The sequence below is a fragment of the Puma concolor genome, chromosome E4, assembly GCF_028749965.1.
Source record: "Puma concolor isolate L17-30 chromosome E4, mPumCon1.1.hap2, whole genome shotgun sequence".
Lineage (NCBI taxonomy): Eukaryota > Metazoa > Chordata > Mammalia > Carnivora > Felidae > Puma > Puma concolor.
This window is the reverse complement of record NC_141683.1, coordinates 27,722,427-27,735,392: the sequence shown is the minus strand read 5'-3', so window position 1 is coordinate 27,735,392 and position 12,966 is coordinate 27,722,427. Positions and strand designations below refer to the sequence as shown.

The window sequence follows — 12,966 nt, the reverse complement described above, 5'->3', positions numbered from 1 at the left end:
GTTGCCAGTGGTTATAACGTAGCTAATGGTTATTGCTAATGGAGCTGCCTTGGAATTTTCCATTCTTTCTGAGGGTTGGGCATTCCCTTTGGCAAGGAGAGATAGAGGGGGACGTGGAGCTTATTGTCCTTCTGCTTAAAGGGCTAGATACCAAAAGTTCATTAAGATCAAATTAAGCCTTCTCCCATCACTTGAGAGTGGACATACTGGGCACTGGTCATCTTTCATCTAAGATTTCCAAGCACTAGGGTCTCAGTCAGTTAAGTGTCCGACTTGGGCTCAGGTCATGATCTCGCGGTCCGTGAGTTCGAGCCCTGTGTTGGGCTCTGTGCCGACAGCTCAGAGCCTGGAGCCTGCTTCGTTTTCTGTGTCTCCCTCTCTCTCTCTCTGCCCCTCCCCTGCTCTCACTCTGTCTCTCTCTCTCTCTCTCTCTCTCTCAAAAATAAACATTAAAAAAAAAAAAAAGATTTCCAGCACTATTTCTATCTCTTATTCTAGTCCTTTGTCACTTTCTTGAGATGGTGTGAAGAGGTAGGGCTGATTTTTTCCCCCCAGGTGAAGGTGGGAGGAACTGAGCCCTAAGAAGGCCAAGGGACATGCCCCAAGGGTGCCTGGGAAGATGGTAAATCTGGTTCTGGATCTGCTACCAGTTATTCAACAACAACAACCATGACAACAAAATGAGCTGAATGCCCATGTGTGCAGGCGCCCTTATGGCACTGGGGATAAAGCCGTGAACGCGACAAGTGCAAAGCTTAGCCTTCATGGGACAGACATTATAGTGGGTCGAGATAGAAAAAGGAAAGTCTGATTTCCAGTTTAGCACTCTGTCAGCACTGTTGTCAACATCCTCTTGAAAGGTTAAGGAGCTCTACTTAAGGGTCAAGATGGGCTCCTTACTGCTCTAGCCCTTCCCACTGCTTCCAAGCTTCGACGAGAAGCTGAACTGGAGGGAAATTCTGTCGTACCGCCTATCATTGGGCCAGTCTGAATGAAGGGAGTTTGACACGCTGCCTCAGGTTCTCTCCAGACCTCTGTTCCCCAGGCTACTCTGATGACATCTAAAAAAGAAAAAAAGGAGGGGGCACCTGGGGGGCTCAGTCGGTTAAGTGTCCAACTCTTGGTTTCGGCTCAGGTCATGATCTCACGGTTTCGGGAGTTCGAGCCCTGCATCGGGATCTGTGCTGACAGCATGGAGCCTGCTTGGGATTCTCTCTCTCCCTCTCTCTCTCTGCCTCTCTCTCTCTCTCTCTCTCTCTCCCTCTCTCTCAAATAAATAAATAAACTTTAAAAAAATTCTTTAAAACAGAAAAAGCAAAAGGCAGTGTGATGTTTGAAAAACAATAGCAACAATAAAGCAAAGCCCTGCTTGCTTAGCCCTCTGTAGGTCAGAGTAGCTCTAAAAATCTCTGATAAAAGGAGGAGGCAGAGTGAACACTGGGGGAGGGAGGAGTACCCAACTCCATCCCAGGGGACCCGCCGGGAACAGGATTGGTAGGAAACTTTGGCCACACGTGATTTGGGGAAAAGTAACCGGTAAAAGAGCCCAGCCCTTTTCTGATGGTTCTTGTGCCTCTTTGCTCGCCTTCTACAAGTGAGGATGTCATCTATGTATTAGAGAGGGGCTGTCCTGAGATCCTTGCCACTCCCTGGTAACAACTCAACTGACTGGGGACTGTTTAACCAGGGCTGGGCCCCCGTGTTCTGGTGCCGCGTTCAGAAAGAGCCGCTTCACATTTAAACGGCTGCAGTGTGACGATGGGTCCCCCACGACACGCAGGAGCTGCTCTCTAAAGCTAAGAACAGGGCCGGGGCGGGGGGCAGGGGGAGCCTGGCCACCTTCAGCCCTATAGATCCTCACCTGCACGTAGCTCCACCCTTCCTCCAACTCAGAGGGGACGCACATGCCTTTCTGAGGGGAGAAATGCTGATCTGAGACCCTCCGATGCTGACTCACACGCGGGCTAACCCTGCTTTCCTGCTGACCTTGCCATGGCCCTGGGCTCTATCTGAACTGATAGCTGCCTTATCCCCGCCACCCCGAGTAACATTGAAACCATACGCTGCAAACCTCCTTCTCAGAGGTCCTTCTGTCCCGTTTACGTAGAAAGGCTGCACCCTGGATTGCCAACTGCCAGAGCATTTTACTCTCCCCTTTTGGAGACGGCGAAAGCTTTTTGGAGGGATGGGGCTTGTTAGCTCCAAGACCTGAACGTAGTCCCCAACCTGCTCACAGCTGCAGCAGGCTGGAGGCTGAGTATTCGGAGGGGCCCCGGAGCATCTGGGCATCTTCTATCAGGTTGCCCTCCTGGTTTGTCAATGTGGGTGTTGGGTACAGGGCGCAGGGTTCAGGGGCGCGGGGGGGGGGGGGCAGACTGGCAGGCCACCCTCCAGGCCACTCTGGTCTGGACTCTTCTTCTGACCGGTTAAAATCAGACTAAAGGAGTTCATAGTGGGGCCCTCATATGGATAGACGTGGAGAGCGTAAGAGCCATTAGGGGTTACAAACCTTTTATTTCCAAGTTCCTGAAGTCGCCAGATTGTCACTTGGCTTGAGAATGGCGTGATGTGAAGACTGGGGTATATCGGAAATTACTCCTCTCCATGGGGGTGTACAGGCTGCTGGGGCCTCCTAGGGAGAGGCGGGCCCCTCCTGAGTCCGATCCCTCAGCTCAGGCCTCGGCGATCGGTTCAGCTCAGGCACCCGCTGTCATCTAAGCCCTAAAATGAGTACCTCTTGCCTCGCAGGTGCTGGATCCTCATGGCTGCTCTAATTGTTTTTGTCTGTCTTCGAATCTTTATTCCAGAGATCCAGTTGTCAGCGGTATCCAGGGAGCCCTCCTCTTCCTCCTCCTTCTCCTGCCGCCTCTCTACCACCGCAGTTGCCGGTTGTTGCTAAGGTAGCCTCCATGGTAACACGCACATCCTGTTTATACCTCCATCTGGGCAAGCTGGTCTAAGCTAGGAACCTACCTACCCTGGACAACGGCTTCCATTACCACCTGGGGACACCAATCGTCGTGACACGTGGTCCGGCTTCCACTCGGCTCCCCCATCCCCTTCCTCCCCTCGCTGCCGAGCTTCATACACAAAAAGGATCTGGGCTAGAGGCTGCTACCCTGAAGCTCACTGCACAGGATATAGCCCAACTATTTCCTACCCAGGCTCCCAGAGAAGCAAGAAGTAAGAAGTGAGGCAGAAGGGCAGGGGTTCCTGACCAGTTGAAGGGAAACCACATTTTCTCTGGTCGAGGGGCTTGGTAACAGCAGGCAGAATGACGAACCCAACAGAACGTACCTTGCCGGCCAACTCGATGGTTGAGAGCCACGAGCGGGAGTTTGGCTGCACAGTAATGGACCTGCGGAAGCTCATGGAGCTACGTTCGACCGACGCAATCAACCAGATCAACGTCCACTACGGGGGTGTAACGAATCTCTGCAGTAGACTGAAAACCAACCCCGTGGAAGGTAAAAACCACACCAGGGGTGGGGAATCAGAGGAAGGTGGCTAGTGTTCAAAACTATGGTTTCCCGGCTTCTCGAGAGGGCAGTAAGAGACCTCACTGGTGTATCTGGGTCGTTTGAGAAAAACATGGCCTCTGAAAGGAGGTGAGACCATGGAGAGCCATCTCTTTCCCAGCGATGGTGTTCGCTGATGGTCGGACTTTCTTCCTTTTTCTGTGTCAGTGTACAGAAAGGAGAGGATTTGGCTCTGCTTTACAAGTGTTTGTGTTAGAGACGCTTTTATCAGTAAATGATCAAGTCTCTTATTCAATATCAGTCTTTGATTACAGAAGAACTTAAATACAATTCTGCCCCACACCGATCTCACAGTGTAACTGGGGAGAACGGGCACAAAAAAAGTGACCCAGTGCATCCGCCCAACGTGGCATCTGTCTATCGTGTACAGTTAGAAATAGGGGGGCAAATCACAGGGTAGTACCTACCGTATCTTTGGATTATTCACTTTGCTTCATGTCAGGGAATTATTGATGACTTTTTTCAACCCTGCCTGGCACACTTTAATATAGTTCTTCTTAATGTGCTTTTAAAAGAGAACGGAAAACCTGGCTTCGTGCTTGCCTGGCTCACTTCAGTTGCCCAATAAGCCATGGTAATGTAAAATTTTGCCTCATCAGAATGGAGACAGAATCAAAGGAACCTTCCTTTGTCACTTATGCATGGTTATAGCATCTGTGTTACAGGGTCTTACTTGGCCCCGTCAGTGAGGCAGGACATGGCTGAGTAGCATTAGGTAAATCAGGAATCTTGTCCTTCAGAGCGCCTGGGTGGCTCAGTCGGTTGAGCATCCCACTGTTGAGCATCCGACTTTGGCCCAGGTCGTGATGTCGAGGTTCCTGAGTTTGAGCCCCGTGTCGGGCTCTGTGCTGACAGCTTGGAGCCTGGAGCCTGCTTCGGATTCTGCGTCTCCCTCCCTCTCTGCCCCTCCCCCACTCGCAGTCTGTCTCTGTCTCTGTCTCTCTCTCAAAAATAAAAATAAATATTAAAGAAATATTAAGAAAAAAAAAGATCTTGTCCTTCAGATGCCTTTAGCCTCTTGAAGTAGACTATTTCTAGCCTTCCTTGGAACCTACATCATATTTTTTGCCAAGTCTAAGAAGTTTTGTCCCCCAGCCAGTGCTGTAAGTTTGGACTTGGACTTGGACAAGAGTCCAAGTCTCTTTTCCAGACTCTTTAGGATTGAGAGAGAGCAAGAGCGAACGAGCGAGAGATTTTTATCTAGATATCTGTACATTAACATGTCTTGTTTTCTTCGCAATCTGAGGGAGCTTCCTTCCGTGTTCTCTTGACTGCTAGAATCCAGTTTCCTACCTCTCATGAGTTCAAACACTAGCTCCCCCATTTACTGAGTATCATTGAACAGTTTACTTAACCGCCCTGAGTCTCTTCCTTCTTTGAAAATGATGTTAATACCTAGCCCATTCAGTTATCGGGATTAAAATATTGGGATTCCACGTACATATCATGTGCATCCAGCGCTCAAGCTTAGGATGGGTGTTCAATTAATGAGTTGTCTCAGATTAAAATGGAGCCCACATGTCTGAAGGTATCTGCCAGAGTATGAGCACCCGTGGAGTGCGATGTATTATTTCCTCTGGAGAGGTTCCTGCTTGTATGACTGTAACCAATGGCCACTGCGTCCTTTCACCTCTGGATGTCAAAGAGATCGAGTTCAGATGGCAGGGCTTGGTCGCTCTCCCACGGCTCAGTCTTTGCCCTCTGGCTAGAATCTAATGACTGCCCTTTGGGCACTGCTTTTTGTCAGCTAGATTTCTTTATTCTGCCACTTTTGTAGTAGTGTTGACCTTAAACAGAGGCTATTCGCGTTCTATTTTCACTGAGCAATGCAGGCAGGATCTTCCTTTTTCCCCTTCCTATACCACTCTTGATGGCTTTGGCCAGTCGTTTCTCTCACAAAGCAAAGCTCAGGAGTCCAAATCAGTTGGAACCTGGGACGCTCCTGATAGAAGGATCCAGACTGTCCTCCCAGTTTTCCTAATCCATTTCTCATAGCTGCTACTGTCTCCTCCCTGATTCCCAGACAGCTTCCATTCCCAAAGGCCATCATATATGCTGCTTTAATCTCACCATCAGACAGCAAATGTTGTCGATGTAACTAATGCCCTTAGATTCCTCCCCACTCCTAGTTTCAGACCTGTGGTGGAAAGCCATGGCTTCTGATGGCAGGTGCCTCTGCTGCTACGGGCCCCAGCCATGCCCCAACGCCAGTCCCCCTACCAGTGGGGCGGCTGTCTGCCGCCATCCTCCTGCTTCCTTAGATCACAAGTCTGTATCCTGATTTGTTTCCGTGTAAGACTTAATCATAGGGCCGGTCCTGGAGCTGGGGAGGCAGGGAGTCCGAAAGCAACTTTTCCATGAGTAATGTTTATTCCCCCGTGCCAACAATGACCTCCTCACATGTGCGAGGAATACGAGCATAGAAAAGGAGGCACAGAGGAGCTGTGACACAGAAGTCTCTCCCCAGACAAAGGCAATGCTGAGCTGTTTCGTGCAGCAGGGCCGAGAAAAGAACTTCACTCTCCAGGTGCCTCAAAGAGCTGATGCTGTAAAAAGCCAGCCTGGTCACAGGAGACCGCACTGAGGTGCCTAACAACCTACTGTAGTCCTGTCCCCTGTGGGAGGCCCCTGCAGACTAAGAAAAAAGAGGGGTGCCAGGGTGGCTCAGTCGGTTAAGCGTCCGACTTCGGCTCAGGTCATGATCTCACGGTTCGTGGGTTCAAGCCCCGCATCGGGCTCTGTGCTGACAGCTCAGAGCCTAGAGGCTGCTTTGGATTCTGTGTCTCCCTCTCTGCCCCTCCCCCACTTGCACTCAGTGTCTTTCTCTCTCTGTCTCTCTCTCTCTCTCAAAAATCAATAAACATTAAAAAAAAAAAAAGAATAAAGACATTCACCTGGTGCTTGAATTCTGGTAGTTGGTAACCTGGTGAAGTAAGGCTGGGGAAATTGGTTCCTAGAGTATGACCCTTCCTTTTTATTATCTGTTGGGTTGATAGCACCACCTATATAGATCTGACAGATTTTTTTTTTTTTTTAAACCATAGCTTTAAGGGGCCTTATGGAACTGGGAGTTTATAATATTTATGACACGAGCATGGTTTTATTATACTGGATTTACACAATTCTAGAGGCAGGTGGGATTTAATTTTATTCATCCCCCTCCCCTCCTTCCAGGTCCAAAGGCTTAAATGCCTCCCCTAAGTTCTTACGACTGGGTAGAACAGAATAGACTATTCTTAGGCTAGAGCAGGAACACAGAGAGTCTCAGAAGCACAGGTAATTCAAAACTTTGCTCTCTATTTCAATGCCTGATAAAATGTCTAATTGTGACCCAGTGCTAATATTACCCGTGGCTTCTGCCCCGTCAGTGGGCGTGGCTAGTTGGGAGCATGGACCGCTGTACCTCTGATTCCCTGGGGAAGCTGAGGCCTGGCCGTGCTCCACGGCAGCTGCTAGCACTCGCGGAATGTTCCTGACAGAAAATGGCGGCGTCTTCGCCCTGCATAGTTACTGGGCAGCCACTAAGTTTGGGAAGCTGAGATTCTTTGGGGAGTAAAAAGCAAGAGGGGAAAGAATCTGTTTTAAGACAGTCCCACCTGAATTACCTTCCTGGTTCATTAACGGCAACGTTTAGCGTAATATTTCCTGCCATGTTAAGATCTCTGGGGTTTAACTGTGTTCCTGTCCCCAAGCCTTCTGAGGTCAGTGGGGTATCCCACCAAGCATCGTCCATTTTCCACGAGCTGGGACACGCTAGGATGGGCTCTTCCTCCCTGTGCAGACTGAAATCTCCAGTAGCATTTTCTTTGTTTGCTTTTTTTATTTGAGAGGGAGAGCAAGTTGGAGAGAGGGGCAGAGAGAGAGAGAGAGAGAGAGAGAGAATCTTAAGCAGACTCCGCAGTCAACACAGAGCCCCATGCGGGGCTTGATCTCACGACCCTGGGATCATGACCTGAGCCGAAATCAAAAGTCGGACACTCAACCGACTGAGCCACCCAGGCGCCCTTCCAGTAGCATTTTCAATCTGGAAAAAAAGCTGAGCACATGATAAATAATACATGCTTACCCACAACTCTACTATATTACTATTAATGCTTCTAACACTAGTATTATTTACATAGGAAGAGATGCAAGAAATAGAAGTGGATGAAGTCATATAAAAAGTTCTGGTGCTTCTCCCACGCTCCAGCAGATGGTTGCGTGCCCCCTACTTAGAGGCCGCTGCTTTAGAAAATGTTAGAGTAGGGGTGGGGAGGGGTACAGAACCAGGGGAGTGGATATGAGATGCAACGGACGTAAGAGGAAGATGGTAACTGGCCTCTTTGATATCTTCCTCCCTGTCTTTAGGGCGGATCGCGTGTTTTCGGAGCACCTGCTTCTAGGGCACCTGAGTGGCCCAATCGGCTAATTGGCCGACTCTTGGTGTCAGCTCAAGTCATGGTCTCACGGTTTGCGAGTTCGAGCCCCGTGTTGGGCTCTGCACTGACAGTGCAGGGCCTGCTGGGGATTCTCTCTCTCTCCCTCTCTCTCTGCCCCTCCCCTGCTCTCTCTGACTCCCCCCTCAAAATAAAGAAACTAAAAAAAAAAAAAAAAAAAAAAAAAAAAGACTACCTGTTCTTAGGAGCTCGTCAATTCCAGAAGAGAAGCATAGCCGAGCCACCTCTCTTCCCTCTGGCCCTCTGCCCCACAGCCATCACCTTCAACTCTTGTCCAGACACTCAGCCGACTGGCTACCAAAAAGGCCAGATAAGTGATCCTGAAAGCAATGCACGTGGGCATGGCTGCAGAGGCTGGCAGTCTGGCCCTCTCTGCCCATCGTGCTTCGGGCAGATCTATCAGCGCTACTTTAAGATGTGAGAGAGACTCAAGCCGGAAGAACATCTTGGAGGGAAGGGAAGAGAAGGTGGGCAGGCCAGCGAAACAGCCAGAAAGCAGCTATGCTGTGATGTGAGAAGCTGAGGCCAAGTCTAGTAACTTCTTCAAAGAAATACTGAGTACTTTACGGAGGGAGGGGTGGGAAAGGTTTCCACCAAACCCCAGGGGAAGCTGTCTCAACAGCTGGAATGAGGAAAATAGGTGATTGAGAAAGAGAGTGAAAGCGCCCTCCCTCGGAGCCTCCCCCCCTCCTCCACCCCCTGCAGGGGATTCCATGTTGCATCCTGGGAGTCCCCTGTGTGATTTGTGCGCCCAGGGCTGAGTGAGGCCAACAGTGCGTGACAGCTTTGGACCTTCCCTCCCCAGCCCAACCCCAGGCTCTGTGAATTCTTTTCGGTTCAGCCCCTCCTCGCCCAGAGCCAGGCTTCTGGGATGGCTGGCATAATGCTGCCAGGCAGGGGACAGGGCAGTCTTGATGGGGAAAGGGGATGAGTCTTCCTGAGCCTGAGAACCACCCCCTCCCCCCACTGCTTTGCCCCCACTTCCAGGCCGGGAACCCTTTGTGCCGCATTCCTTTCGCAGCTCAGCAGAAAAGCTTGCAAGTTCTGTTTCATTCTGGACCTTCTTGTTGCCTTGCATGGAACATCAGCTAGGGGCGGTGGGGGAGAGAGATAGCACTCCCTCCTGGGCCGAGGCAGATGTCGCATCCACCCTTGGAAGTAGGGCTTTCACTCTTTTTATTTAGCTCTGACGTGTGAGCACCGGGGAGCGTGACACTGGAGGGAAGCACACGCGTGCGGTGTGGGAGCAGGTGGCCGAGCAGAGGGCTGCGGAGGGCAGACCAGGGAGCTTTCTCGCTCTGCGCCAGCTTTGGGGTGTTCAGAAAAGGCGTGGAGAGGAGGGCCAGACGAAGGGAGACACTGTGTGCACTGAGCATCAGGAAGGGGCCATTCTTCCCCAAGTCTGGCATCCTCTTGCGGTGACCCTGAGGAGATGGCTTTCTCTCTAGGGGCTGGAGGTCCAGCAGCCAGAGAGCACATCTCTGAGCTGTGGGTGTGCTAGGCTAGAGATGCTGAGGTCGTGGCATTTGCCGAAAGCCTGCGGTCCCTGTGCTGATGTTGAGCTCCCCCTCCCCTCAGCCCCCCCAACGCAAGGTTTTTAAGGTAGGACTTGAAAGGTATTCTGCTGCCTGTTCTCCTGTACCAAAGAGGGCTGCCTTCCACCCCACCCAGGGCAACCTGTCCCTGGTACTATGTGTGTGGGAGATGAGTCTGCTTCTCTTTGGCAAGGTGTCATAACTCAGCCAGCTGGGAAGTCCCTCGTGATGTCTGACCCAGCCCCACCCTTTCTGGGGCTGAGCTGGTTCTCGTGAGGGGTGCCGCTGCTGACAGCGCTTGGTGTCCCAGGGAGGCTGGCCCTGGCCCTTCCCTGCTGGAGCCAGGCCACTGCTGCCTCTCCTCCCAAGCCCTGGTTCCCCGCACAGACCCACAGCAGACACAGATTTTCCACTGCTGCGTATTCCGTCTCCTGCCAGCCTGGGCAGGGGCCGTGAAACTCCCCAGCACGGGGTAGGGGCGATGACTTCAGAGCCTGACATTCTTTGTCGCCTCTCCCAGCTCATGTGTTCAGTCTGGTTCTTAGAGCCAAAAGCACTCCTGATTTGGGTGGGGCTTTCTCTCTCCCATGTTCTTGGGGACAAAGATTCCTCTCTCTCTCTTTTTTTTTTTTTGATGTATTTCTAAGGGAAATCCTTTTCCTGTGTTTCCAGCATTCTCTCCCTGCCAAGCTTCTCTCCAGGAAGCTGCGTATTTGAGAAGCCACTGCAGAGATCAGGGTCTAATACCCTGTCCTCGGCTAGACAAGGATTTATGCGAAGTTACCTCTGTGGAGAGCAGGGCCTGAGAGCCTCTGGGGGCAGGAAGAATGGAATGAAAAGCCCAAAATTGGGGATTGGCTGAGCTCCCAGGCCCGCAGGCTTTCCCGTGCCCTGCCACAAGTCGGAGTGAGGATTCCCAAGGCTACTTTGCTAACAGTCCCCACAGGCCCCTCCCTGCCTCGGGGCACACTGGGAACTGGGCCGGCCACTTGACTTCTTAAGATAGCTACTGCAACAGCTTAGGGTGACTTGAGGTGGAGCAGAGAGATGAGAGAAAATGGCAAACAGGAAGTTCGTGTATGACTTTGAGGCCATCGAGGCAAGAGCAAGGCCTGACCTTTCTGTTTTCCGTAATGTATGTTGTTTGGTTTGCTTGGATCCAAAAAAGGCCATAATGAACCTTGTGTCGAGTGCGAGATTCATAGGTTGGACTCTGATGGACCCGGTGGCACCATCCCTGAGGACAGGAAGGAGACACTAACTCGGCCCGGTTGTAAACCGTGGGATCAGGGCTGATTGGTGTAGAGGCGCAGAGGAAAGCGGCACGCGGGCCACCAGCCATGGGACCCAGGGGGTGCCGGGTGGTTTCCAGGAGGCGGGAGCTTCAGGGCCCGAACCTGGGAAGTCCCAGGCCAAGCGGGACCAGTTAGTCACCCTGGAACGAAGCCGCTTCCACACTCCAGCCCCCTCTGCGTGTAGGTAGGCATGCAGCTGCTTCCTGGGGAGTGGAACAGACTGTGTCGCATACCAGCCCGAGTAGTTACATAACCTCTCCAGGCCTCAGTCTGCTGATATGTAAAATGGGGTTAACAGTAACTGTCTCATAGGGGTTTGCAGCGTCTGAACGAGAAGGCACCAATGTGCCTGGTGAAGCATCTGGCACCTAGTAATCACTTAAACGTTAGCAACCTGATTTATTACTCATCCACTCAGTTCATTCAGCACATTTGTACGCGTACAATGCCGGGCACTGTTGTAGACCTAAGGAACAAAGACAAAGCTCCCGCCCTCGTGGAGGCGGGGGGGGGGGGGGGGGGGGGCGGGGGGTGGGGGGTGGGGGGGGTGGACGGACATAATGAACACATCGTATAACATATTAGGGGAGAAGACCTGTGGAAGGAAACAGTGACACAGCATAAGGGGATCGAGAGTGCTGGAGCGGAGAAGCCATATTATTAAATCAGTGAGGTCAGGGTCGGTGTACAAACACCGGAAAGAGGTAAGAGAATGAGCTAGTGAACAGCAAGCTGAGCCAAGGAGGAGCTACTGCAGGGCCCTGACATAGAAGCTTCTCGAACGCGTTCAGGGCATGGCAGGAAGGCTCGCTGGGCAAGGAGCAAATAGTAGGAGTTGAGGGGTGGGAGGCCGGGGGCTCTTGAGGGGCCTTACGGGCCATCATAAAGGCCCCGGTGCCCGCTTTCACTCCAAGTAACAGCCACCAGTAGGTGAGTGCCAGGGGTCGGGTTTGAAAAAGATCATTCTGGCTACTGTGTTGGGAGGAGACGGGGCACAGGACAGCAGGGGTGGGAGCAAGGTTACCAGTTAGAGGACAGTCGTCATCACCCAGGCAAGAGAGGGTGCCAGCTCACACCAGGACGGTGGCAGTGGAAAGTGAGAAGGGAATAGACCTTGGGTATATTTTGAAGATAAAGCTGCCAGGATGTGCTGGCTGAATGGATAGAGCACGAGAGAGAAAGAGGGAGGTCACAGGGTATTAATCTGAGAACAGAGAGGGCAGGGTGACCTCAGATGGGTGCTTTCAGCTAGATTGTTGTTGCTGCTGTGGCTTTGGCCTCCGTTGGGGTCTTGGGATGTCCCTTAAGATGACCTCTAGTATCTGATATCTGGTTTGCCCTCACAGTCATCTACTCACCTTGGTAAGGGGGCAATGGCATCTCCTCGCTGCTTCCTTGAGAAACGTCCCCCGGGGAGATGAACAAATGATCAGAACTCCTGTTTCCCTCGAGCAAACCTGGCCCTCCAGTAGAGCGGTCCCAAACTGGCACAGCCTCGCTCTCTCAGGTCCTCGGGGAGAAAGAACCAGCCAGGACCCGCCGACTGCTCCGCCTCTGCCTGCCTGGGGGTCACGATGCCCTGCCCAGAAACACTCCTTTCCCAGGCCCTTGCTTTCCCTTCCCACTGGGAACCCAACTTTGCAGTGCGGTGGAGGCAGGGAGCCTCTGGGAAGCAGCCCAACTTGCTTCTAGTGCTTTGGCCAAACCCACTCCCCCACAGAGTTGGCTACACCACTCAGCCAGAGGCCAGGGTGGCAAATCTGGGCACTGGGAGGCAGGAGGCCCTGGATTAGAATATGGGCACCGCTTCCCTGACCGGCTCCCCGTTTCCCTCTCAGACTGAGCGCTGGCAGGTGAGAGTGGTCTCTATTCCCCAACTCCCAACAGTGTGGAAGCCAGTTCACCACCACCGCCCCCCGACCCCACACGCACACACACACACACACACACACACACACACACACACACACTTTCCCTCCACTCAGGGTCCTTCTTCTACCCTCCCAGATAGGGGCGTATCTTGAGTACCCCTCCTGATGGTTTTTGTCTTCTGGATCCAGAAATGGAGGCCATCTCAGACCCTACAAGCAACACCCCTTCTGGTTTCCCCTTTCTCAAGTCTTTTTCTGTCCGAGTACCTTCCCGGGGTCTGACCCAAGTC

At 52.1% G+C, this 12,966-nt stretch overlaps 1 protein-coding gene across 9 annotated transcripts in view; it reads left to right on the top strand.

Moving 5' to 3' along the window:
• Nucleotides 1-12,966, top strand: part of ATP2B4 (ATPase plasma membrane Ca2+ transporting 4) — a 95,229-nt gene that overhangs the window by 42,698 nt on the left and 39,565 nt on the right. For 7 of the 9 annotated variants that reach the window (XM_025921247.2, XM_086693387.1, XM_086693388.1 and 4 more), the window contains exon 2: nt 2,808-3,467. In XM_025921247.2, the coding sequence (XP_025777032.1) occupies nt 3,275-3,467 (193 nt within the window). In that variant the 5' untranslated portion in view covers nt 2,808-3,274. The remainder of the gene's footprint in view (nt 1-2,807; nt 3,468-12,966) is intronic. The other 2 variants (XM_086693385.1, XM_086693386.1) reach the window with 1 other exon arrangement.